Source organism: Thermoascus crustaceus (assembly GCF_041956765.1).
Source record: "Thermoascus crustaceus strain CBS 181.67 unplaced genomic scaffold VTN00scaffold_10, whole genome shotgun sequence".
NCBI lineage: Eukaryota > Fungi > Ascomycota > Eurotiomycetes > Eurotiales > Thermoascaceae > Thermoascus > Thermoascus crustaceus.
Genome location: NW_027192536.1, coordinates 640,997 through 667,071, shown reverse-complemented (window position 1 = coordinate 667,071; position 26,075 = coordinate 640,997). Strand labels below are relative to the sequence as shown.

Here is a 26,075-nt window from a genome sequence, read left to right as displayed (position 1 = left end):
CCTCGAGATCGGCGCTGACCATTTCACAATGAAGAAGCAGGCCATCAAGAATCGGGAATACCCTTGTCGACTGTAAATTGCATGATGACTTTCTTAGGTCCATCCGCTGAATATCAGCCGCATCTACGGCCTGGTTCGAAGGGATCGGCATCGACGTTCCTCAAGATTCACTAGATCCTCTGTAAGAAGGATTATCTACAGCAATTTAGAACCCAGCTGGCGAGATGTCCGTCTTTCGTGAGCATGTCGGTGGCTACCTAACCTTGCAATTGTGATTCCTATATGGACAATGGGGCTAAAATATAGCACAAGACTGACTATTGCACAGGAAAGACTGTTGAGCAGTGTTTAATATGCAGACCAAGTCATTCCAAATAGTCCAGACGACCAGCACCCCCAACCGGTAGATCCCCTGCCGGAACAGCCGCTGCACGACAGTGACGCAGATGATGAAGGGGGTTTCTCTCACACAAACCTTTGCCTGAAAGAATGCCGATATCACGAAGGCGACAAATGCGATTCCAGAAACAGAACAAGATAGGCCTGAACTGCGGGCGAATCACTGCACAGACAAAATGGAATGATATATCCTCTCTATGGGAGAAGGAGGCGGAACTCTATGAGATGATGATATTATTATTATGAGCTTGCTTGCTTGCTTGCTTGAAAGAGGATTCTAACTGTTTACACGAATGTGGAATAACATAGACACGCGAGAGGCTAGGCCTATTTGGGTAGGAGGGCATATCTTCCACACTCTCAAAAAAAAACCATCAACTCACAATGTAACCGAGCCAGTCAGAACAAAAATAACGACAGGAACTAGAACCGCTGAATGGGGCCGCCTTTCCTTCTGGGCAATCGGGGAAGAAATACAAAGGTCTACCGCCTGGCACCGGATGGACAAAAATCGACAAGCAACTTGTTGATCCAGCAGCGCTCAAGGAGGGTGGTGAGAACTTTGAAGAGAAAGAGGGTTGCGTTACTGTTTTCAGGGTCTTAGTCAAGGAGGAAATTCAAACCTATGTAGAAAGGACGGAACTGATGAGAGGGTCGGTAAAACAAACCCCTGGAATTTCGATCTCGAGTGCTTTGTGTTTTTGAATACCATGTACCTTTCTGACTTGAGATGCTGCTGTATTTAGAATCTAGATCACATGTGAAGATCGAATCAAGCCATCTTATCTATGCCCTAATTGATCAATACCCGATAAGGGATAGCGCCGGAAAACCCCAAACGGGATCGTCGAGCCAATCAGCGGATGTTTAGGTTCTCCCCGGAGCCTCGGACGGAGCCTCGGACGGACTTCGTCCGGAGAGCATCGAGGTGCTTGGTAAGCAGCCTGTCGGCATAACTGAGTTAACTAATACACGGGAGAGAAGCTTCGAGATTTTTGATATAAAGATATCAACGGACCCTGGCACTTCAGTTCAGAGTTGTGGATGATTTAGCTATCAATAAGTTGTTGTCATCACTTACCCAGTTCATAATAGATCCCGGCCTGAGTACTGTACGTACTTGATTTTTCTTTTGCTTTTTTTTACTATGCCTTCGCTAGCTGATCCAGTCAAGCTACCATGCGGGCTTGTCCTGCCCAACCGCTTTGTCAAGGTACGATATCCCGATTGGATGCTCCAGATGTCTTACGATGTACGCGCGTTCATCAGTGCTGACATCATCCAGGCCGCAATGGCCGAGCAGCTGTCCCCGGACGGCGCTCCCAATGAGGACTTTATCCAGGCATACAGCCGGTGGGCCGAAGGCGGCTGGGGTGCCCTCTTGACAGGTGGGGAAACACTTTATCTACCTATCCCAAGCACATAGAATCTCTGTCAATTGGGGAACTTTTAGGGCTAAGTTAAACATGCAGGAAATGTCCATGTGGACATCAACCACCTCGGAAGCCCCCGCGACCCCGCGGCCCCGGGAACCTCCCACGGAGGTGAATTCGACCCGGAGGCCCTCGCCATCTGGCGCAGATACGCGGACGCCTGCCAGAAGCACGGCACGCCCGGCATCGTCCAGGTCTGCCATCCGGGCCGGCAGTCCCCCCTGGGCGCGGGCCGGAGGGGGTTCTTCGCCAAATCGCTCGCGCCCAGCGCGGTTCCGATCAAGATTGGGGATGGCCTGCTGGCCTATTTCCTCGGGGCGCTGCTCTTCGGTACCCCCCGGGAGATGACCGTCGCGGAGATTGAGAACGTCGTCCGCCAGTTTGTGGACACGGCCCGTCTCATGAAGGAGAGTGGGTTCATGGGAATTGAGCTCCATGGAGCACATGGGTACCTGATTGGTAGGTTGCTATAGATTGATCTATGGAGAGCAAACATCGGTTGAGTCTAACATGCTAATCACTACCAAAAATGGACAACAGACCAGTTCCTCTCTCCAAAGGTATGCAACCCAATTGCCTCACTTCCAGATGCAAACCATCTACAATATAGTATATAAAATGAGAGTTCATCATTCTAACACAAACATACAAACATCCAGACAAACCGCCGCACAGACGCTTACGGCGGCACCCCCGAAAAGCGCGCCAAATTCGTCCTGGATATCATCACGCAGACGCGCCAGGCCGTGGGCCCCAACTTCTGCATCGGCATCAAGCTGAACTCTGCGGACCACGACGCCGCCGACTTTGAGGACACGATGCGCCAGATCGAGCTCCTGGTCGAGGTCGGCATCGATTTCCTCGAGATTAGCGGTGGATCGTTGGAAAATCCTCAAGTAAGCCCCTCTCCCATCCCGCAACATAATTTTTTTTTCGTTCCCTTACTAGTCGAGCTTATTTATTGACGAAAAAAAAAATCTCAGATGATGGGCTACAACATAAAGACATCCTCCCGCACCGCCGCGCGGGAAGCCTTCTTCCTCGACTTCGCCACCGAGACGCGCAAACGCTTCCCTCACCTCCTCCTCATGCTGACGGGCGGTATCCGCAGCCGGCAGGGCGCCAAGGCCGTCGTGTCGGACGGGGCCTGCGACCTCGTTGGCATCGGACGCCCCGCGTGCGTGAACCCGTCGTTCCCGAAACTCCTGCTCGACGTTGCGGGCACGCCGGACGAGAAGGCCCGGTTGCCGCTGGCCAAGGCGCCGCTGCCGGGGTGGGCGAAGCTGATCCCGTTGAAGATTTTGGGGGCTGGTGCGGAGAGTGTAAGTTGCCCCGCCCCCTTGTTGGCCTTGAATGTCGGTTTTTTTTTTCCTCCTAACTTGTTAATTTTTACAGATGTTCTACGTCGGCCAGATCTACCGGCTAGCCAAGGGTCTCGCGACCTTCGGACCAAAGGTGTAATAATATATGTACGATGTGTATGATATAGATATACATGCGTGGGAAAATTATGCTGTAAATAGGTCTTTTATCGTTGGGCTTTTTGAGATTGGTTTTGTATGCTTGTTTATTTATGCAACACTAAATTGTACGTAGATAGAATACATTTCATCGTTTGAATTTAGATTGATGATCATGATCATGATCGTCGCAGCTTTTTTTTCCCAACCGACATCCCAGCAAGTAAGTAAACAGTTACATTATGCTATGTACTATTTTTGTCAAGTCATGCATCCATGCACATCCCGGTTCAAGGTCTCTTGAAAATAATCGGAAGAGAAGAGAATGAAGAGAAAAGAAATGGGTATTTTTCTATCGACAAGGTATATGCATGTCTTGTATCTATCTACATACCTAGGTCGAAAAGAATTGCCCCAAAGAATATGAAAAAAAAAGAGGTAAAAAAACTTATTTTTTGAGTTTCCGCGAACGTAACCTTTTCGAATCCATCGACACTAGAGCAGCGGAGTGAGCTATACATATACCTGCCGCGATTATAGGGACCAGCTCAGCAACAATAGAAGACAAAAGAACATGGGGGTATACAGGAAGAAGTATAGGCAATAGGCGTGGGGTGACAAAAGTCCAGTAGGGAGGTATTATGGAGCGGTGTGTGAGAGAGTAGCCATCTAGGCCCACCTAGGAGCGTTGATGATGATGCCCATAATACAGCCGGAGATAATACCCGCAACAGGCAGCGTGATGAACCAGCCGAAATAGATCCAGGCGACCATGCGCCAGTTGATGGAGCGCCAGGTACCAGCACAGAAACCGACAGCGACAGTGGCACCGGTAATACACTGGGTGGTCGAAACAGGGATGGCGAACCACGAGGCGAGGATGACGGTGATGGCAGCGCCCAGCTCCATGGAGAAACCACGGCTAGGAGAGTGGAGGGTGAGACGGTTACCCAGCTGACGCATCATGTTGTAACCGTAGGTCCACAGACCAATCGCTGTTTTCCTGTCAGCTCGGATTCTCTGCGCTATGAAACACGAAGGGACCAGGTTGTTCACTTACTGATTGCTGCACCACCAAAGACCAGAATCCAGACAGGGACGGGAGCCTTGCTGCTGACGACATTCTTGCTCCAAACAAGGTAGATGGTCGAGAGGGGTCCGATGGCGTTGGCGACATCGTTGGCACCGTGCGCGAACGAGGCAGTGGCAGCGGTGAGGACTTGCAGGAAAGAGTACAGGGCTTCGGTCTTGTTGTCGTAGTGCTTGACCTCCGCGTGGATCTTGTCCATGTTGGGGGCAAGGAACTTGGCCGCGAATCCCTTGTGCTCGTTCTGCTCCGCGACGATGTCACGGTCGACACCTCGGAGGAAGTAGTACTTGGCCTTGGTGAAAAGGTTCTTTGGCGTGTACCAAGGACCAACGATGGCTCCCTTCTTCGGTTTCTGCTCCTCCACAGATTCAGGCACTCCGGGTGTGGCGCTCTCCATCGGGTTCTTCTCGACATCATTGGCGGCTTCGGGGTTGCTAGGGGGGGAGGTCTCGAGCTCCTCCTTCGTCTTGTGTCCGCGGTAGTAATCCTGAACGACCTCAACTCCCTCAGGGGCCGGGGGAACCTCTCCACGGAACCACAGAAGCGGACCCATGGGGATGTGCCACGGCTTGAGAGTCCAGTCTTCGAGGTGGAGCTTGCGATACAGGTAAGGGAGCAGGAAGATGACGTAGAGGACCACCACGCCTCCAGCAACACCGAAAATACATCCAACGGTCTGTCCAGCCGTCCAGTCGTCCACGTTGAGAATGGGGGCTGCAAAGATGGTGAGTACCAAGGCCCATAGGGAACGGGATGACGGACGATACTAACCTCCCTTCCACACGATGACCATGGTGAGAACACCGGCCGTGATACCGCAGTAAACAGGGATCATGAAGAAACCCCAGAAAAGCGAGTTCTTTCTCTCAAGAACGGCGTATTTGGTGATCAGGAAAATGACCACGGCGAACCCACCAGCAATGGCAGGGGCGACGAACCAGGCTGCGATAATAGCGGCAACACCATCTCCGTCATTCCAGGCCCATTGGACTCCATCCTTTCCAATGGAAGCAATGGCGACACCGATGATAGCACCGACGATGGAGTGACTAGGACATAATGGTGGTCAGACTTGATTTTCTCATCGCTCTTGCAAGGCGGTAGGACTCACGTGGTTGAAACAGGCATTCCCATCTTGGTCGCAAAGGTCAGCCAGGTTGACGATCCGACCAGGGCACACATCATTCCAAGCATCAGGACCGCAGGGGAATGCTCGAAGCTCTCGACTCCAATGATCCCGTTCTTAATGGTTTCCGCCACACGATTTCTGGAAATGCAAGTTAGCAATGTCTGGTTGCTTTCCACAGATCCTCGAACATGGTCTGTACTCACCCCACAAGGACAGCACCCAGGAATTCTGTGCAGGAAGCGATCAACATGGCCTGCAACATGGTCAAGGACCGCGACGAAACCGACGTCGCGAACGAGTTCGCGACATCGTTGGCACCGATGTTCCACGCATCGAGAAAGGCAAGGATCAGACCAATAGCGAAGATGTAATCATACTGGTGAAGAGGAAGGGACGACATCTTGAAAGATAGGATTCAACAGTCCCTGACTGTTGAAGATGAAGAAGAAGAGGACCTGCACCGGAGAGCTGAGCTGGGGTGATCGTCCCTGGAGCGAGCGTCTCAGGATCTTATATCCCCTATGCGCTCCAGGTCAAGCCTGTTCGCCCATAGGAACCGAGCGCAGCACGGAGCCAACGAGTGCAGAGCCTGCAGGGGCGTGCTGCGTGCAGCTTTCCGCCAAGACCTCCGCCAAGGAGGACCTGTGCCAAGCCCGCGTGGCTCGTGCCAAGAGCGGGTCTGGACGCTCGGGGGGCGGATGCCTCGCTGCTGCGCGACGGACAACGTGCTCGATGCGCGCCATCTGATTTGAGCTTGGCGGCGGGCGTGAGATCTCGAAGGGCTTGGCATGACATTCCGCCGAGACTCGACTTCATGATTTCTGTCAAGAGAGCCAACGCTTCCGCTGGCCCAAAGCGGGCTGTGTCGGGGCTCCCCAGCGACACCCTCTCACCGTTGCCCGCCTGATGCAACCGGTCGTCCTATGGGAGCACGCCATTCTGAGTTTTTCTAGGTTGTTCGCTGCGTCCTGGCATGTCTCTCGTACCTCCACATCGGGGAGATGGCCCTTGTGGTCTTTAGCTGCCCACATTTCCCCCTCTGCTGCTTATCGGGTCGTGGAAAAAAAATAAACAGATAAACGCCTGTGCCGCGCCAGGACTTGGGATTGAAGAGCGTGACGTTCTATAACGGTGTATACTTCACGTGACTCTGGTCAGCCCTGGAGGCATGTTCATCTCTCCAACAGGCTCAAGGAGACCACAGTAGGATCGACGCTGGGCGTCCCGTCAGCGCCCGACATAGCAATTTCTCGCATGCATGCAGTCCGTATTGGGATCTTTTCCCGACATGTCATCCAGATGTGCGTGCGACCGGGTGGTGGGGGCCAGCTGGCATGCAGATGAACGGTCCTTAGGTTGGCCAATGGCCATTGACGGTGGCCGGGGCTCGTTCATCTCCGTGAAGCTAAGCTTGGAATCTGTTCTTCCAGAAAAGAAGCTTTTCGAATTGCACCCACGGCCTAGGCGCGCTTTGCGCTCCCGGCTGCAGGTCGCACGAAAGCACACGTGCCTGCAGCACCTGCTACCTGTCGATCAGACACTGGATTTATAATGATGCACTGACCTCAGGTGGCTGGAGAAGTGGACTTCCAAGATCCAAAAGAGCCTGCTGGTGGGTGGCGTCCATGCTGCTAACTAGTGAGCAACCTGCTCTCCTGCCCTTTCCTTCCCGGTCTGGTCTCTCTCTGTCCTCTGGGCTGGGCCAGCTACCCGTCTGGTCATAGGCAAGGCCTGACGCATCACGCAGGTAATACAGCAGAATTCTTCTTCTGTGCGTTGATTTTTGTCAACATCCCCACCGGCAGTTCGTCCGATGACCTTTCCGAGTTAATGAACTTAGGTTGCTCCGGAAAGACAAAGTTGATTGCATCCCCGTCCGCCACTGCCTATTCGATTTCGGGGTTGTGAAGGGCGTAAGACATGTATCTCCATGACGCTGGATAGAGACATGTCGGGCGTTCAAGATCTTTTCGCCGAGAAATCCGGAAACAGATCTAATCTATATACGGGTGATCCCATTTCAGGATGATCCCGCTTCGCCGCCGTTTCAGGGTACGGCCAGACCTGATAGGGAAGGGGCAAAGGGCGATCGGCAAGACGTGCGGCAGGACCTGCACCACATCCTTGTCTAGCCCCGTTGGTTTGAATAGTTAATAATATGGTCTGCCATGTGTACTACGGCATCCCCACAGCATCACGGAGGAGACCCCGACAAATTCTCCAGCGTCTCAAAGTCGGGTATCCACAGCGGCATGTCCTCGTCCTGGTCAATCCACGGTGCGAGTTCCATCACCATGCGCAGTGCATCGTCGGTGCCGTCAACATATCCCGTTCCTCCTGCCGCTGCCTCGGTGAATGAGCCTGCCGGGCGAGACCCTGCAAGATCTTCAGTATTGAGCATTTCGTGAGTGACCCTGTCGAACCTGGCACTACTGTGTTGAGCGTGCGCAGCCATCATCTCAGCCATCCCAGCAGTCCCAGCGGCGCCGTTACCTTGCAGTTTCTCCATGGTGGCGTTTACCAGGAGCTCGAACGCGTCCCGGTATTTTTTGACCCATCCGGCCCTCTCACCCATGACAAACAGCACCGCGGAGCAGGCTCGGATGTCATTGCTCATCTGCACTGACCAGACCCTATCTGTGTTGGTCCACAGTGCATAGAGCATTGTGATCCCCGCAACGAAGACGGTCTGGACCGCCAGGAAGGAGTGCCCGTACTCGAGTGTCTGGTGAAGCCTTTTGTGCGTCTGGCAGATGTCTCCCGCGGCGCGCAGACAGATATGGTAGTACGGATCGGTGATCGGGAGCAGGGGAAGGAACGGCTGGATGAGCAGCCTCACGGCCCGGTTATAGTGTAGCATCGGGTAGTCCAGCTCGGAACCGCTGAACAGGGAAGTCACAGATGCTTTCCACTCTTCTAGCTCCAGGTACAGCTTGTCCATCTTAGGTCTGAGAGTATGCAGTGGTCTGTCTGCACGGTAGATCGAGTGCTGGATCTTCGAGTCCACCCGACGTAACTGAAAAAGACAAATCGCGAACGTAAGAGAGGTCTTGGTCGTCATTGGCTGTGGTGAGCTGAGGATTGCCGGATCACACACGTCGTCATCCACATTCAACGGCAGCTCCAGGTCGATGTGCCGGTCTGAGATGCTGGCTGGCCGTCCAAGCGAAATGGCAATCACCCGTTCGAGGTAGTACACAGTCCAAAAAAGTCTCCTGCGCATCTGCGCCGTGAATGGATCGAGGTTGATCGAGTTTGCCTTTCTGTGGAGTCCGAGGTCGATACAGGTCCGCATCGCAAGACCGATCATGTACCACATGCCGTGGCTGGACGCGGAGCGGAGGTGGTAAATAACCAGGAGGGTCATGGCCTCGATATTCTGGATCGATCGTGCCTCGCGAGCAGCCGAGACATGTTGCAGTGCGGTAATGTAAAATCTCTGAACCGAGTCAGCCCCATAAACAATTGACAGCAGCGTCCACTGATCTCACCTCTGGCGGTGTATAGGAATACTTCTCGCCCAGCTGTATCATTGTTGCCCCGATGGCGTATACGAGATACAATTTAAAGATGCCAAATCTTTCCACCTTGGACAGGTCCTCAGGTTTCGTGCTTCCCAGCCGCCACCGCTCCCCGTGTAGACGCCACACCTCCGCCCGGTCGAGAAACGGATAACGTGGATGCAGCCGTGTGAAATAGGCATTAAGAATTCGTGCACCCATCTCCTCATTTGGCGGCTCCGCGCTGTTCGCGAGCAGATCCTCCATCTTGATGGGCCGTTCCCGGACGCCAGTGCTGGAACTGGAAGAATCACCTCGTTTCGGTGTCGTCCCTACAGCAGCGTTTCCTCCACTACCGCTGGTCGCGGTTTTCGACTGCTCTGGCGAGACTGGCAGGATCCTATTCCACACCGTTTCCTGCACCATCTCGCCCAGGTTGGCGGCGAGAGAGAGCCCGGAGCTGGAACCCACATATGCGGGAGCCTCGGAGGAACCCAGCGTCAGGAACGCGACGATCTCACCGACGGCATTGTTCCCCAGGCCCATCTGCACGGCTGGCTGTCTATGAGGTGACGGAAACGCAGCCACAGGGTGCGCTGCGCTGCTCCCTGGGTAATCTACAGTCCTCGACTCGAACTGAGAGATTCTCCCTTCGAGGTACGCAATGCGCTCTTCGAGGGCGCGGGTGTACCTGTCGATCAATCAGCCTTACTGCAAAAGAAAGAGCAACAGACTAATTGAAGAGAGATCCTACCCTGGTGGATATTCATCCTCCCGTCGGATGGACGACTTGTCACACTCAGCATTTGCTTTGCGGCAATTGGAGCAGATAGGGTATGCGTTATCGCACTGCTGGTATTAGTCATCTGTGTCTCGACTCGACAGGTAGGATGATCAGAAGAAAACGTTCATGGGATGCTTACTTTCTGCTTCCGCCTCTTGCAGCGCGTACATGCGGTCCTACCGCGTTTCCGCGGATTATACTCGCTCGGGGCGGGCGACGCGGTCGAGTTCTGAGGCTTATTCATGCAGAGCACACCTCTCTATCTATCGACTATATCCACAAGGAAAGAATCGATGATCTGTCTGTGGGGCTGCCAGTGGACTTTTCCACACTCAATGCGCCACTGCACCGCAGAGTGCATCGAACAGCGGGGGAGCTGGCCAAGATTTATCCAGGCGGGCCGTACTATCCGGGGACAAAAAGAACTTCAGGGATAGTCCAGACCGCTGACGCAAGCTTTTTCGATGACAGGGAGACGCTAATAATAGTAAAACATAGTAAAGACTTTTCGTCCATGCGAGATGGGGAATTTAGAATAGTGATAAGATTCATGATGGGAAAGAAGAGGAGGCGGATGGCGGTCCATGACCGACTTCAGGCCCACAACAGCAGGCACGCTAAGCTACCCCGTTCGGCACGCCATGCCGAGATGATGCTCTGCGACGGTTAATCTCCGACATCCATATTTTTTTTTTCTCTGATCCTACAGTCATGTATTCTATTCTGACGCTCTTCTTCCGCACCCATCGTCCTGGGTACTATTCGCGGGAAAAGAATTTTATGCGCTTCATCGGGTGACCAATCATATTTTGAATCGCGATCAAGACCTTAAATGATAGTTAATTAATAGTGATAAGATAAGTGAAGAGTATGTATGTAGTCGATTTCAAGTGCACGCCTTAGGTATCCTACTACAGTGCAAGGACTGGGTAACTGTTCAAGGATTATGGGGTACAGAGCTCACGCTGTGTGTCCGTCTTATTTCGACGTAGGTCCGGGGTTGATTATATATATTTTCAAAAGTCCGTGAGATAAGCCAAGAACATGAGGCACTAGAACCGTGAACCCTTTCAAAACAAAAGGAAAAGTAATATTACTTTATTAAACAAAAAGATAAGTATCTAGTGAGGTTCCATCTATCCATTTATCTATCGTATAATAATAACATACATATAGCCCTTTCCAACCAAGTCCCGGGATTTGTTTTTGACAAATGCGTATGCGAATAGAAAATCAAAACGTCGCCCATGCAATAATGTATCCCGCTGGAGGGCTCTATAGAAAAAGGAAATTTTAACACTAGAAGGAGAGAGTGAGAAGGGGGGAAAAAAAAGTTCGACCAGAGTCCATCCTTATCGAGGTACCGTTCCGTTCATGTCGTGGGACAAAGACGACCGTCTCGATTCCGGACGAGATGGTTATGGGGTTGATGGGGCGGTTTCTTCCCCCCCTTCCCCTTCTTCGAGCTGCTTCTCCTGCGCAACAGCAATAGCTGCAGCGGGTACATCCGCCACTGCGTCGCTGTTCGCGTTCGCTTCTCGGTCCTGTTCCTGTTTCTGCTTTTGTTCTGCCTCACCCTCCCCCGGCTCCTTCGGCCTCTCCAACCCCCGATCCCTGATCAACACACACCCCACCAGACACACCGCGATCAGCGGCGTCTGCAAGATAAATACCGCCCGCGACGCCTTCATGTACGCGTCCACTATCCCCTCCCAGTCCGTCGCCACGGGCACACTCCCCCTCGGCGGAACCGCATACGTCAGATGCGCCAGCTGCTTGTAGCCTGCTGGTAGATTGCTCTGGAGCGTGGCTTGCAGGACGGCGGCGGAGACGGCGAGCCCCACGGCGCCGCCCATGCAGCGGAAGAAGTTCCTGTTGGAGATCACGACGGCGCGTTGGGACTTTGTGCAGTGTGCTTGGAGCGCGACGAGGGAGGGTTGGAAGGTGAAGCCGACGCCGATGCCGATGAGGATGAGGATTACGGCGATGACGCCCCGGTTGGTGGTGCGGGAGAAGAGGATCGTGAGGCCGGAGCCGCTGTCCATCCCAGTTAGTTAGATAGATGTATGGAGGTGAGATGGGTTGGGGAGTTGGGGTTGGATCGGAAGCTCGGTGACGTACAGCGTCCACAGCGCGAACCCGGCCCAGATGACTTCGCCGTAGCGCTTCCGCCGCGAGATGTACTGTCCCGAGAGGATGGATGCGACGGACTGCATTGCCAGCGTGGGGATGGCCATAGCGGCGGATTCGATGGGTGGCCATTGTCGGACGTTTTGGAAGTAGAGTGGTAGGTAGTATAGATATGACTGGTAGACGGCGCCTAGGAGGAAGTTCTGCAGAAAGAGGGTCGAGATTACGCGGTTTCGGAAGAGGACCACTGGTGCACAGTTAGGTTTCTGGCTTATAAACGTGGGATAATAGCGGGAGATAATTATGGTTTGACATACTGGGTAACATGGGGAGAGTCGCAACCTTCCACTCGATCAGGATGAATGCAATCAACGCGCACCCCCCAATAACCAACATACTGATCACCATGGGCGAGCTCCAGGGGAAATAAGCCCCGCCACCAGAGATCGGAATCAGAAGGAATATAATGGCCACCGACGACGCCAATATACCGAGAAAGTCGATCCGGCTGGCGTTCTTCCTCATCCCCTCCTTGCGCATATTATTTGGAAGGAGGAAATACGCGATAACCGCACAGCACGCCGCCAGCGGAGAGATCATATAGAAGTACCCTCTCCACGTCGACTTCTGCACAAAAGCCGCCGCGATGAACGGTCCGATGACATTGCCCGTTCCGACGCAGGAACCCAAGATCCCCTGATACTTGCCCCGGGCTTTCAGCGTAACGACGTCGGAAACGATAATCATCGTCAGAGACGAAGCACCACCTCCCGCGACTCCGGCCAGACCACGGAAGACGTAGAACATGGCCGCGTTCTGCGACAGCCCGCACAGCAGGTCCGCAATGCAGAGCAGCGCCAACGCCGCCATGAAAACGACCTTGCGGCCGAAGATATCGGACAGACGGCCGTACAGCACCGTGAACATGGTGTTCGCGATCAGCGACGACGTCCCTGCCCAGGAGATGGTATCCTCGGCGTTGAGTTGCCGGCCGATGGTGGGCAGCATGACGCTGATGCCATTCTGGTCCATGAAGCAGATGAGCACCGACGAGGCTAGACCGGCAAAGACGACGAGGAGCTGCCCCCGTGGGAGGAGGTTGGTCTGGTCGACGAGAGCTTTCTCCGCATCTTGCTGGCGCTTCTGCTTCATGGCAGGTCTGGTGGTTGTGTTGCGCGCGTAGGGAAGCTGTACTTGTACTCCGGATTAATCAGATATAGATGCTGGTTATGTACCTAGGTCAGTTTGTAAGAAGATGCAAGGGATTCGCCGAAAACGTCAATTGATGTTCATCGGATTCGCAACCGGGGCATATAGAGCAGAGTTTATTTCTGATAAAAAATAACAAAAAAGGAAAGGGAAACAGAAGATAAGGAGAAATTATATGAAAAGAAAGCAGGAAGAAGCTGGCAAGCAACCTCCTTCAAATCCGATAGCCTGTGGTCCAGTCCAGAAGCCCCTGCAGCAAAGACGCATGCAACGGCACAGTCTCTGCTTGCTCATTATCATTGAAATATTTTCTTTCCTTTCCTATCATCGCCCCTGCAAGCTGGTCAGTTAGTTAGTTAGCCCGCTGCTCAATCCAGGATCGGAATATGTGCCGATAGCAAAGGGAAGAACTCTTGTTGAGTCAAGCATCGCAGTGAGATGGCCCCGTTCCGCGTCAGTTTGGCGGAGGCCGAGAGAGCGGGTTGTGGAGCCTTTTCGGTACATGCCGACCGCGTTTTCGGACGTCCGACGAACAAGTTCGGAGGTGGCCATGTCGTTGATCATCAAAGGCGACAGCGCTTTTTTTGTTGGGAAAAGAAGGGAACATCGCCTCTCAGTTCAGTAACCGTTATTGGCTCTGCAAATAATGGTAAGTCACAAGTTGTTCTGCCTATTTGCCCCGATGACCCCCGTTCGATTTTTTCTCGCCAGGATGACCCTAATATATTAGCCTTTCTAGGATAAATCACTGGTTTTGTACAATAATATTGTTGTTTCGGTAGGCCTGATCTTGCTGTCATCTGAATTAGGTAGCTAGGATCTGGCTCTGGCTTATCCACAGTCACTGTTAACAGTCAGGCCTGGCTGAAATTTCTATATAAAAGTGCTAGTGTTCTCCAGAGCCCTGGACACTTTAGGAAGTTCTCACTTCTAACTGCAGCTGCTAAGATTATCGTGAAGTACCTGGGCGGGAGTTAAAGAACCCAGAAAGGATGGACAGACTGCTGTAGACTTTACCATATAAAGACGTCGCGTCGCCAAGAAGTGAGGAAATAGAGTTCAGGGGTCATCGGGGCAAATAGGCGCAAGTTGTTAAGCATCATTACCGTTTTGGGAATCGGTTTTCTCCACTGTCCCTCTGACGATGTACGCGTACCCTGCATGCTTATCCATATGTGATATGTCTGAACCCAGACAGATCTTGAACCACGTGCATTTAAACTCTATCTTCATTGCCATCCATTCCGATCCTAGGATCTCTATATCAACGCTAACTGACGGCGTGCATCCATGCATACGCATATTCATCAAACAGGTTCAATGCGACCTTGGTTTCCGAAGGTTCCACACTGACCGTGACCGTACCATAGTTTGCAGATATTCAAGTTCATGTATACTTCTCACAGTTCCTGATCGTAGCTTTTCAGGTTTTCCGGAACCTGTCAGCTAGAGAAAAACTTCTTAACCGACCGGGGGGACTCCCGAACCAGAATCCAAGCACCTAGAGGAGTAGCTAAAGGGGATCGCCGCCTAAAGCTTGTACCTAAAAGCAGGAGATCGGTCGCCCATCTTGCTTAGCTCCTCCTCGGTATACATGCCCGTTCCTTGCTCGGCCCGCTTCTTGTTGATTTTCTGGTACGAGACCCTCAGGACGATGACCGCAATGAGTCCAGCGGCCACAAAGCCCAGCTCAAGCGAGTGGCCAAGGATATATTCAGGACTGTCCTGTTCGCGATAGAAGTTCGAGGCCATGGCTGGACAGGAAGCAAAATCAGTGCACATTCTCGTGACAGCTTGAACCGACAGTGAAGTAACTGACCTCCGGCAAGATTGCCAACGCCAATGTGGAACGCCATTCCGGCGGCGCGTTTGTAGCTTCCGGCAAGGTTGTTGCTCAACCAGGTGATGTTTCCGGGGAACGCTGGATACATACCTGTGCAGATCATTTCATCAGTCCGTCCGATAATACAGATTTGGAGTAGGAAGACACTTACCCACTACGGCCACGAAGACTCCAAAGTACACTACCCCCGGTACGCCGCGTCCAGAGGAAGCCAGACAGATAATGAAACCGGCTCCAATGACACACATAAACCCGAAGATGAACGGGGAGCGCTGACCCGCTCTGTCTGAATACCAAGCAGCAACGACGGACACTGCAGCTGCAGTGACGTATATGGGTACCTGAGCCGGTCAGCCAGTCGAATTAAGTAGACAGGGGAACTTTTACACTCACAGTCAAAAGCTGTGCCGTTGAGGACGTATATCCGAGTTCCCTGATAATCGTTGGCAGGAAGAGAGAGGTTCCATAGAGGGGACAAACGATCCCCCAGAACACTAGTCCAATGTCAATCTGTATTCCATCGTGAGCAGCAAATCAAACACATACTGACGAGACCGAGATATATCTGCCAATCAGTCAGAGCATCCCTGACGTATTTCCACTTGAATTCCTCGTCCTCTGCGACCCTGCGCTGGCCGTCCGAGCCCTGGTACCGCAGACGATGAATCACCCAGGCTCTTTCTTCCTCCGTCAGGAATGAAGCGGTGTCGGGAAAGTCGTATATGACGAAGTAGGCCCCGACTGCGACTACGACGGTCGCAATTCCTTCCAGTATGAAAATCCAGCGCCAGCCGGAATATCCACCGACACCGTCCATTTTCTATGCCAATCATCAGCATCTCCAAAGTATTGAAAGACGTGAGGAAACCCACAGCGATACCGAAGGCCAATATGCCGGAGAACGCACCAGCTATACTTGCAGCGCTGAAGAATAGGGCTTGTCGGTATTGAGCTTCGTGGCGGCAATACCACATTGTAATATAGTATGTGACTCCCGGGAAAAGGCCGGACTCTAGTAATCAGGATTAATCAGTTGCAGGAGAAATGTGGAAAAGATACATACCGGTCACTCCCAGAAAGATCCTGGTAATCAGAAGTCCATGATAGTCTTTTACAATTCCCATGAGCGTCTGTATATCATGTTAGGGGACAGGAATATGCATAGCGTAATTGAAGCAGCTCACCATCACAATCCCCCATGCGATCATTATAGAAGGAAGCCAGATGGATGGTTTGAATCGCTTTAAGAGCAGGTTTGAAGGGATCTCAAAAGCGGCATATGTGAAGAAGAACACGGTCACTGGAGATGATAAGCGCTGTCGGTCCCACATGCAGTTCTTGGAGCAGAAATCTTACAACACCAGTTGAATTGCGGCCCCGTCAAGTTCAATTCCTCTGTGAGACCTTCAATTTTGGCATTCCCAATGTTACCTATGGTAAGTTAGTACCTATTGTGCTTCCTAGACCGGCCCTTGTCAGGTTAATGTACCGCGGTCCAAAAACGAGAGTAAATATAATAGCGACAATATTGGAATCAGATGTAGATCCATCTTTCGTAGGACTTTCTTCTCGTCGATATGGCTGAAGGTCCCATCCTGACCGCCCCATTCGGGATCCTGACGGACGTCGTGCTTATGGCCATGGGAAAGAGACTTTTCCTCACTTGAATGGCTAGATTCGATAGATTCAGCCTGCGCAATAGCAGGCTTCTCGGGGCTGTCGGTTTCATGGGCCATTGTGATGCGATTGAGGAGCGATGGAAGGAAGGGGGAGGGTCAACGATCGTGGGGAGACGGCAGGATTTCAAGGACAGCATTCCCGACCGCCTCCTCGCGTGGGAAGCCGCAGACATGCTGTTTTCGGACCGTCGGGTCGGCTGGCTACGTCTTGCATCTCTTGAACCTCCGACGAATCCGCACAGCTGGCGAATTGGAAAGCGGTTCAGGGCCTCGAATCCTTGATGGTGGTCTTCCATCATCCATAGCTCAGCTGAAAGTGAGCGTTTAGCAGCTTAGCAGCTTCGCAAGCAGTGATTGTGCGCTGGAACGTTGGACCTGCAAGCATGTCCTGGTGGGTCTTCGCTTCCCCGGACGAACCGTCGAGCGTTCTGGGGAACTCTGGGGTAGATCCTGGGGTCTGGAGAAGCCCCCCCCCCCGCCAGGCTAGAATGCGGAGAAGTGGCCGAAGCGTGTCACCTCTCACAACGCACCCTGCCGTCTGTCTCTCGTCCGATAGAGCTGGCCAAGTCGGGAACGTCGGGGAAAACGGGAAATGGAGTATATCGACCGTTGTCAGGCAGCGCTCAGCAACGCGCCTCTCCACTATGGACGAAAAGAATGACCAGAGAGGGAAACTTGGGAGCGGAATAAAGGGACTGCGCGACAGCCACCGAACCTAGACAAGAAAAAACAGGCGACGGCGGGTACATTCGTTGTACTGCCATGTGGTTTATATTCGTGTTGATAGGAGATATCGCCGGCCTAGGCGCGGTCTGACACGGCTCAAGGGTGCTCCGTACGGAACTTAGCCTCTGCCAAGTCGCTAGGTCATCGATTATCAGTCGCTCCTCCAATTGGGTACTGATATAGCTGCTGATATACTGATACCCCGCGAGATGGTGGCTTGGCACGATGCCTCTGACTCTCTTGGATCGGCGTCTGCCCCGGAAATGCCCGTTAGTAGCTGGTCCACGTTGTATAGAAACATACCATCAGCTGATAGGGACACAACGCTAGAAAGGAAAACAGATGGACTTGAGCGGCATAGAATATTGCGTTCTCTTGATTCAAGATCTATCGATCACTTTCTAGTGCGACACGTCTGGCTTGTCACAACCAACGCAGCAGTAGTTAGCCGAAAAGGGAACCCGGAGAAGAAAGAGGATGAGCCCTTTTGGCTCCGAGGACTGAAGATGGATAGTGATACGCTATCATACACAGACTGACGGAACTGAGGAATGCATGGACGACGATGCGGAGAAGCGTTGGGGAAAGAGAGAGCTCACGAGATTTGGGAATGTGCGGCATCTCCACTCCACCATCTTCGCACTCTTCACACTCAGCTCGAAAGATCAAACTTCCTCCCCACCAGATCCTCACTCAACCGAAATAGCTTCTCAGCTGCCTCTAGATCCACCGCATGAGGCGCTGCTTCTCCAAGCTGACACTCGTAAAGATACGTCCTTGACGGACTTGGCGGGTCTGTATACGAGGCCAAATCATGTTAGCCACCAAGTTCTTCCTACACGAGACAGGTGAAAGACGAAGAATACCGTTCAAAGCAGGATCAAACGCCGCGACCAGAATCGGCGCTGCGCCCTGATCCGTTGATTTCCAGAAGCTGCCGGTCTTCGAGATTGTCTGTGTCCCTTCCTCGTCGAGGTAGCGGGGCAGTCCGGTCCAGATAGCTGTCCATCATCATCATCATCATCAACGATGCTCAAAAGCTTTTAAACTGACTGAATGCGAAGTAACAGAACGACTCACAACCAGGATGAACACTATACGACACCACCCCGACATCCTTCAACCATCGCGTCAAATACACCGAGAACAGCACATTCGCAGTCTTCGACTGCCCGTACGCCAACCAGCCATTATACCCACGTGATGATCCCGATCTCGCTCCAAACATAGTCGGAAGTCCAGCCGGCGGCTGTTCCTCCGGCGGGATCTCTACTTCCCCGGTGACGTTGTAGTCGTGGAATCGGATCGGTGAGAGTCTGTGTCCTGCGCTGGTGACGTTGATGATCCGTGTGGAACCGGGGACGCTGGTGGAATTCTTCGCGGCGTTCTTGATCTTGTCTAATAGGAGGTTTGTGAAAAGGAAATGCCCGATATGGTTCGTGCCGAATTGCAACTCGATGTTCTCTTCCGTAAACTTCTGCTCTAGGACCACGACGCCGGCGTTGTTGATCATGATGTTGATCGTGTCGAGGAGTGTTCTGATACGAGAGGCGGCTTTCTGGATGGACTTCCGCGATGCAAGATCGAGTTCGATGAATTCGACAGAAACACTTGGTGAGGATTGTTTAATCTTATCAATGACCTGCTCGACTTTCTCTTTCGTGCGCGATGCAAGGACTAATCTAGATGGATTATGGGCGGCGATGGCGATGGCCATCGCTTCTCCAAGACTATTCGGTGCGATGCCGGTGATGACCACTGACACAAGACATAGGCGTTAGTCTCTATCTGCTAACAAGCTTTGATGACACGGACAGAGAGCTTCATGTTACCATTCTTATCCTGAATCTGGTCCGAAAAGGCCTTAGCCACCTCTGTCGCGGTAGTCCGTTCGTTGTATTCCGGATGGGACGTCATTACTCTCGCATTATCTACCTACTTAGTAAGGGTGTATACCTGCATCAATAGGAATAGGTAACAGATTCCTGGAGAAAGGAAACCGAAGTCAGATAAGTATTCATCTACACAACCCTACAAAAGATGACCAATAGAAAATGTACGTGATCTATCGGATACATACTCTCCCGGGGAGTTCAGATCATCGTCATCGGTGAAAATATTACCGAATCATCCATCCATCTCAAGGTAACATCGTCCCTGCCCCGCAAAGCCCGACCTCCTCTCTCTCTCTTCCCCTTCCCCATTCTACGATCCCGGATCTGGATCTGACATCCATCCATCCACCAATCCATCTGAGATCAGCCTCGGAGAATGGAGAATGGGCATGGAGGAACAGAGATGGGGAAAATGAAGCATGTGGGGTTCAAGCGGGGCCTGTGACCTGGGTGTCCTATGGTCTGGGATAGTAAAAAGTATAGATTCTCCACGTGGAATTATCACACTTGCTCAAGCTTGAGCAGCTTCTCAAAAAGTATCAGTCTCCGATTCGATGGATGTTTCCTGTCCTGCACACATGATTAGCGATACCGGTTCATTATTGGTGGAAGTTGGAGGATACGACCTACATAAGTGCCCCATCTCTTTCCGATTTCCATCTAGATTATGGCATACATCGGTTCTTCGCTTCGGGACGCGTGGTGCATCCTGCGTGCTGCGTGCTGCAAGGGCAGTAAGTAACTCGGGGAGTTTTAAATTGGGGAAGGATTGCATGCATACTACTACCTAAAGTACCGTATGTACTTGAAGCGCTAGTCCAATCATCATAACCATTGCCAAGCAACATTAAGATAAGAGGGAGCTCATTCAAAGAAGAGATTCACTTGTTGGGTGTTCTACTTCTCTAGCTTATCCATCTACTTCTTCATTCGAAGAATCATAATTCCTACCATGGCGATAAAGGAGTCTCCAAAAGCAACAGCGGCGGCACCTTCTACGGGGATCAAGGTTATTGTCGTTGGGGCAGGTATGATACATACATTAATCCAAATTGCCCACCGTCGCTGTCTGTCTTGTTTATATTAACACGGAATCGAACAGGCTTCGGAGGGTTAACAGCGGCAATCGAATGCCGTAGACAAGGCCACGCTGTTGAGATATATGAGTCTTTCCCAGGTAAGTGCCCCTTTTTCTTTTTAACGAAATGACTACTTAATAGCTATCTATTTGTACATTACGTAGATCACTTACAGTCGCACCACAGAACTCAAACCCCTCGGCGACATCATCTCCTTCGGCCCCAACGCCGGCCGCATCTTCCGCCGCTGGTCCGACGGCACCGTCGCGGACCGCATGCGGCCCCTCAGCATCGACCTCCGCGCCCACGGCTTCAAGATCCACAAGTACACCGGCGAGCTGGTCATCACGCAGAGGAACCCGGAGATCGACCCGGAGGCGCCCGTGTTTAACGGCCACAGGGGGGAACTGCACACGGTTGTGTTCAACTATGCGAGGGAGGAGTTGGGGATCCCGATCCATTTGGGCCATAGGGTCACGCAGTATTGGGAGGATGAGGAAAGGGCGGGGATTATTCTTGATAGTGGGGAGAAGGTATGTCATTTTTGCACTGTCTTGGTACGGTGGATGTATAGCTTATTGGAGAGGAAAGGCGACCGCTGATCTCGTCGTGGGAGCGGATGGGGTACGTTCCAAGGCTCGAGAGTTGGTTTTGGGATATTTCGATAAGCCGAAGTCCAGCGGGTATGCTGTGTATCGGGCCTGGTAAGGTTCTTCATTCGAATACCATATCAGATCACCAGCCTGACAGAAGTTAAAGGTTCCCCAACACAGACATGATTAAGGACCCTCGCACGAAACACTTCTGTGAAAACGGAGACACATTCAACGGCTGGATCGGACCAGACGTGCACTTCCTTTTCTCAACGATCAAAAATGGCCAAGACTGTTGCTGGGTTCTGACACATAAGGTAAATATCAATCTTAACAGAGGTCTGTTTATACTCGCTTCCTCCCGACTAACGTGGAGCTGGACAGGACGAAGCCGACATCGAAGAATCGTGGTCCTTCCCCGGAAAACTAGAAGACGTATACAAAGTCATCGAAGACTGGGACCCCATATGCAAGGCTATCGTAGAAAAGACACCCTCCCTTGTCGACTGGAAGATCGTATACCGTGACCCGCTGCCAAGATGGGTAAGTGACCACGGGCGAATCACGCTTCTGGGTGACTCTGCGCATCCGTTCTTGCCCACTTCCGCACAGGGCGCGACGCAGGCTATGGAAGACGGTGTGACGCTGGCGGTCTGTTTGAAGCGTGGTGGGAAGGGAAGAGTTCCGGCAACTGTGAGGGCGTATCAGGATATTCGGTTAGTAGAGGCTGAATGACATCTTTCCAAGACAATGAAGAAGTAGAATAAATTCTGATTCCTCAATAGGTATGACCGAGTCCGAGCAGTCCAGAAGACAGGCGAGACGACACGCGACATGTGGCACAAGGCAGACTGGGACAAGGTCGCGAAGAATCCAGAATCGATCCAACTACCAAGAGAAGACTGGATTTTCAAATTCGATGCAGAAAAGCATGCTGAGGCCGTTTTCGATGAGGCAGTTCGGAAATTTCTGTAGGCCCTAGACATCGCTAGAATCTGCGGTTGCTGAGAAGTCCCTAGTAATAAGTATAATTGAGCAGATTTCATGGACCATTGCACTTGCAAGCCTCTGTAAAAGTTTCAGGTCTCATATCTGGCTCTCGTTTCACTTTTCGGGAACTGTGTGAGATGGCTTGGTGTACTGTAAAACGCGCCCAGGAATCAGACCTGGGATCCAATATCCCGTAACCAGATAGAACTCAAGTACCCAAAGTTTGACAGTTGTCTGCTGTGGCAAAGACAACATTTGGCTGAGTAATAATTCGACCGTCCTCATTATGCGTATAAAAAGACTCTAGTTTAAGCTGAAGACATTTGAGAAAAAGATAAGATTATTATTTCTGCTTTAACAAAAACGAAGGCAGTAAGACGCAATACTGGACGTTGCAAATAGCGGGTAGTTATAACTGACATACTAGCATACGCCACACGCCGTTCCAGTTGTATAGATCATAGATCGTTTTCGTCATGTGCGAAGAGAAGAGAAAAGGAGAGACCAAGCAGGAGGCAGGGAGGGACAGCGAAAGAGAACAGCAGGCTGTATGTGTACCTGATTTCGATATTGAGACTGCTCACGCCTCAGGCTTGCGACCATAGACAACCCAGCTAACGAGAAGTTAGATTTTAGGCTTCTGAAAAGATATCATGATCAGGATCAACTTACAAGTGGAACACCGGGTGAATGGAACGGTCTCTTGCGTCCTTCAGAGTTCGAGCCGCAAGAATCTTCACTTCATCCGTTGACCAGCCATGGAACCTCGTCAATAGCGCCATTGCAGCAGCCTCGAACCCACTTTCTACCTGCATTAGATTCCAGGCCCCAATTGTTTTCTAATCCGTCAAAGGTCACTCGTTAGTAACAAGCCAGACCGTTCAAGAAAAATATGACCTACAAATCTCTTATCCTTGGGCCAGGTTCCCAGGGGAAGTCTGATTTTCTCGGCTTTGACGTCTACGAATCCCGCGTCACGGAACCAGCCTTCCAGCTTTGGTCCCGGGCGAGTGTCATACCCTTGGCTTTCAAATCCGTCAATGATCAGCCTGTAGTAATCTTCAATTGCTGCGCCGACTGTTGTTCCGTCTTCAGACCGACAGGTAGCATCAAAATCCTGAAATTCAACCCATCCTCCAGGTTTTGTACACCTAACAAAACCTCGTCAGTAAGGGCTTTACCGGTACAAGTGGCGTAAACTTAACTTGTAGCATTCTTTTATCAGTTTCGGGAAATCCTTGATGGAGAACGACAGGAAACGGGAGTGGATAAAGTCATATGGATCATCCTCATCTACCCAGTCATCCTCAACGTCGTCGATAATAAATCTCACGTTTGGAGGAACCCTATTCTCGCTTATTAATAATAATTCAGCAAAGAATGCGTGACCTACTTACATGCTGGGTTGAGAAGGGCTTAGGTCGCTGCCGATAACCTGGACAAAGAACTCGATTGAGCCCTGCGTCTGGAAGTGTTTGCAGGGGCACTCCTTACCTCTGCAGAAGGATACTGTTCGGCTATTGCAGAAGTTAGACGTAGGTATGCAGAAATCGAGATATTTTAGCTTTCACTTACCGAACTGTATGGCCCACATTCCACTCCCGGTACCGACATCGTGAACGCGCTGTGGCGAGGGTCCGATGGGCGCAAAGAACGGCTTCCGATCCATCGATGTCAAGAACATCTCATGCATCATATCCAATCTATCGAGCTCGGTCTCATCATTTGGCAGAAGGTAATCTTTCCGGTCAGTAAGGGGCTCAACCTATAGTCTTTCAAGCAAGACTTACTGCCATCACGGTATCCATGGTAAGTCCTGCCGTTCTCCTTGCGGTAGTCAAGGACTGACGAGGTAAGAGAAGCAGTGTAAGTTGACCTGGGATATTTCTGTCAGATGGAGTCAAGATTAAGGGAGGCCTGATGGCTTACAGGTCTTGTCCGTAACTAGAGTCATTGTCGGTGACCTATAAAGGAGCCGTCAGATGATGCTCTACTGGGCGACATCAATTCCAGATAATATACGAACTCTGGCATCGACTTCAATATTTTGATCGGGCACGATAGGCTGAGGCTGAGACTGCTGAGGACCAGCGTCCGTAGACTGAGCAGCCTGGGGTTGAGCCTCCTGCTCAGGAGCCTTTGCAGATTCGGCCATTGTCACAATTCCTCGTTATGCCAGCGACTAAGAGACAAAAGTAGTAGTCAACGACAGTCTATCGACCAAGACACCTCCAAACGAGCTCAATTCAATCGTCGAGAGATGATAGAGTGAACGAAAAACGAACGACCAGAAACGTCCGCGACTCCTGAAACAAAAGCACGAGGAGAAACCCATGGCGTCTTAAAAAAAGCGCAATGACCACCGTAACTGCGGAGAACAACACCAGTGCCCTGTCCTAGAAATAGAGACGGCGTCTTTGTTCTGGGGAGGGGAGGAGGGTCTTATTCTTGGCCGCTGAACTGCAACGGATTCGAGGGTCAGGTCAACGGCGTGGGTACACGGTGTGTACCCGCCTGCGGGCCGTCAACTAGGTATCTCTCTTCCCCGCGCGGGAAAGGCAACATGCGTCCGAAGTCCGCATTGGCTCGGTCGACAGACGCTGCGCAAAACGGACGAATATGAATAAGGAACCACATCTGTGCCCGTTGCGCGCTATGCATACACCTGCATCGGTATCACACAGGGTGCCGTGATAGCCGACCTGCTTAGATGAGCAGGGAAAAGAAAAATCACAAGCAAGACAGCTTTGGCCCCGTGGGCTACTACGGACAGTTAGGGTCTGGGCTTCGGGAGTTCGTGACCCTTTCACTACCAGGTCCCAACCTTACACCGAACTATGTGGGTAACCAGGTACCTACTTACTAACGATATATTCGCAGTGTACACAGATAAAATAAATGACCTTCATGCTGTCTGAAGAATTCTATACAACATTCGATTGACTTCAACATTTCCTTCCACTAACAAACCGTTACCTACTGTAAATCTGCACAACTGCTAGACTAGACAATGGTGCTATACTAGCCCAGTTCAATCCATAAATAACCCCTGTCATACGTTTATTTTTCTCCACCACTTGAACCAAACTGGACAGAGTCCATTTTTTTTCTCTTTACGTGGCTAGTCCAATCGCCACAGCCAAACCCGACAGATAAGCATATTGTAAGCAATCAAAAATCCATTCATTTATCCTCCTTCCAATTGTGCCAACGGATGCATTAAGCTTTTTCCAAAATAAGCATTACTATGCGACGTCAGTGGTCCGATCAGCAAAAAATACTTTCGGGTCGGCCCGTGGCATGAGGAGAGCCGTTGACAAGGTCCATTGCATACATGTGAGGAAGAAAGTACCAAGTTCTAATTTAATATTGGCGGGTATTCCGCACTTTAGTATCGCCTAATCGCACCAGAAGTCCCATTGTCGAGGCTGGGGGTGGTGGTCTTTTTGAAATGGTTGCGGAGTCGCTGTTTTCCTACGGCATGTTAAAAAAAGAAGGCCAATGGATGCTCTCCGCCCTCGACCATGACCGTTGTCTAAAAAAGAAAAAAAGAAAGGGAAGAAATAATAAATAAATAAAGCCATATCTACTATTTATCAGAGCTCTATCAGCCTCCCCATCCGTAGTGCCTAAAACGTCCCACTTTTGTATGACCTGGGGGACGAACACCTGCAAAGGGCCTACGGAGTAAGTCTTCGACGGTTCAACACACATGTACACAGTACTGTTATGAACCAACGGGCTAAGTGCTGTCCCACACAGCCTTGCATGACAGAGCGATACCCCGCAAGGAAGGAGATAAGTATATCACAGGTCACATGATATGATCACTAAGAGGATGGTATAAATTAAGTTACAGGGACCAAAATGGTATACGGTATACTATCGGCTATACAGGTACCATAGTGGGGGCGAATATACCATGGAGGACTAGGTTATATAAGGACACTCATTACCACCATGTAGATAGCTTTAGTTCTCTGTGCTCAATAACACATTGTTACTTGGTTATATACTGGCAGGTCAACAGGCTAACCTACTATTGAGTATACGTACTCAACAGGCGCTCTACTTCATCCTTAGTTGCGTTGTCTCTATCAGTTAGTTTGCTCTATTGTATTTGACCTACGAAGTCC

General features: G+C 51.3%; 9 protein-coding genes across 9 annotated transcripts; 3 read left to right on the top strand and 6 right to left on the bottom strand.

Annotated features, from left to right (window-relative positions):
- Window positions 1-1,546: 1,546 nt before the first annotated feature.
- Window positions 1,547-3,293, top strand: VTN00DRAFT_2585 (uncharacterized protein; the record flags this gene model as incomplete). Its single annotated transcript, XM_069428813.1, has 7 exons — window positions 1,547-1,612; window positions 1,685-1,787; window positions 1,872-2,291; window positions 2,373-2,392; window positions 2,492-2,728; window positions 2,816-3,154; window positions 3,228-3,293. The coding sequence occupies 7 exons, from the start codon at window positions 1,547-1,549 to the stop codon at window positions 3,291-3,293; spliced, it is 1,251 nt and encodes a 416-aa protein (XP_069283631.1).
- Window positions 3,294-3,961: 668 nt separating this feature from the next.
- VTN00DRAFT_2584 (uncharacterized protein) lies at window positions 3,962-5,911 on the bottom strand (the record flags this gene model as incomplete). Its single annotated transcript, XM_069428812.1, has 5 exons — window positions 3,962-4,287; window positions 4,353-5,096; window positions 5,154-5,431; window positions 5,494-5,649; window positions 5,715-5,911. 5 exons carry the CDS (start codon window positions 5,909-5,911, stop codon window positions 3,962-3,964), a joined length of 1,701 nt encoding a protein of 566 aa, XP_069283630.1.
- A 38-nt stretch (window positions 5,912-5,949) lies between these two features.
- Window positions 5,950-6,258, top strand: VTN00DRAFT_2583 (uncharacterized protein; the record flags this gene model as incomplete). The annotated part of the gene is made up of 1 exon (XM_069428811.1): window positions 5,950-6,258. The coding sequence occupies one exon, from the start codon at window positions 5,950-5,952 to the stop codon at window positions 6,256-6,258; it is 309 nt and encodes a 102-aa protein (XP_069283629.1).
- Window positions 6,259-7,705: 1,447 nt separating this feature from the next.
- VTN00DRAFT_2582 (uncharacterized protein) lies at window positions 7,706-10,039 on the bottom strand (the record flags this gene model as incomplete). The annotated part of the gene is made up of 4 exons (XM_069428810.1): window positions 7,706-8,950; window positions 9,003-9,702; window positions 9,766-9,860; window positions 9,935-10,039. The coding sequence occupies 4 exons, from the start codon at window positions 10,037-10,039 to the stop codon at window positions 7,706-7,708; spliced, it is 2,145 nt and encodes a 714-aa protein (XP_069283628.1).
- A 1,174-nt stretch (window positions 10,040-11,213) lies between these two features.
- Window positions 11,214-13,077, bottom strand: VTN00DRAFT_2581 (uncharacterized protein; the record flags this gene model as incomplete). The annotated part of the gene is made up of 3 exons (XM_069428809.1): window positions 11,214-11,832; window positions 11,917-12,172; window positions 12,243-13,077. 3 exons carry the CDS (start codon window positions 13,075-13,077, stop codon window positions 11,214-11,216), a joined length of 1,710 nt encoding a protein of 569 aa, XP_069283627.1.
- Window positions 13,078-14,664: 1,587 nt separating this feature from the next.
- Window positions 14,665-16,713, bottom strand: VTN00DRAFT_2580 (uncharacterized protein; the record flags this gene model as incomplete). Its single annotated transcript, XM_069428808.1, has 10 exons — window positions 14,665-14,888; window positions 14,954-15,067; window positions 15,129-15,318; window positions 15,371-15,471; window positions 15,524-15,797; window positions 15,850-15,989; window positions 16,041-16,107; window positions 16,162-16,277; window positions 16,334-16,408; window positions 16,467-16,713. 10 exons carry the CDS (start codon window positions 16,711-16,713, stop codon window positions 14,665-14,667), a joined length of 1,548 nt encoding a protein of 515 aa, XP_069283626.1.
- Window positions 16,714-18,034: 1,321 nt separating this feature from the next.
- Window positions 18,035-19,299, bottom strand: VTN00DRAFT_2579 (uncharacterized protein; the record flags this gene model as incomplete). Its single annotated transcript, XM_069428806.1, has 4 exons — window positions 18,035-18,177; window positions 18,249-18,383; window positions 18,463-19,140; window positions 19,215-19,299. The coding sequence occupies 4 exons, from the start codon at window positions 19,297-19,299 to the stop codon at window positions 18,035-18,037; spliced, it is 1,041 nt and encodes a 346-aa protein (XP_069283625.1).
- A 930-nt stretch (window positions 19,300-20,229) lies between these two features.
- Window positions 20,230-21,924, top strand: VTN00DRAFT_2578 (uncharacterized protein; the record flags this gene model as incomplete). The annotated part of the gene is made up of 7 exons (XM_069428805.1): window positions 20,230-20,305; window positions 20,380-20,454; window positions 20,543-20,889; window positions 20,948-21,060; window positions 21,116-21,266; window positions 21,334-21,665; window positions 21,735-21,924. The coding sequence occupies 7 exons, from the start codon at window positions 20,230-20,232 to the stop codon at window positions 21,922-21,924; spliced, it is 1,284 nt and encodes a 427-aa protein (XP_069283624.1).
- A 595-nt stretch (window positions 21,925-22,519) lies between these two features.
- On the bottom strand, window positions 22,520-24,094 carry VTN00DRAFT_2577 (uncharacterized protein; the record flags this gene model as incomplete). Its single annotated transcript, XM_069428804.1, has 10 exons — window positions 22,520-22,553; window positions 22,612-22,778; window positions 22,841-23,090; window positions 23,145-23,285; window positions 23,337-23,374; window positions 23,434-23,456; window positions 23,515-23,679; window positions 23,730-23,815; window positions 23,869-23,903; window positions 23,966-24,094. 10 exons carry the CDS (start codon window positions 24,092-24,094, stop codon window positions 22,520-22,522), a joined length of 1,068 nt encoding a protein of 355 aa, XP_069283623.1.
- Window positions 24,095-26,075: the final 1,981 nt, after the last annotated feature.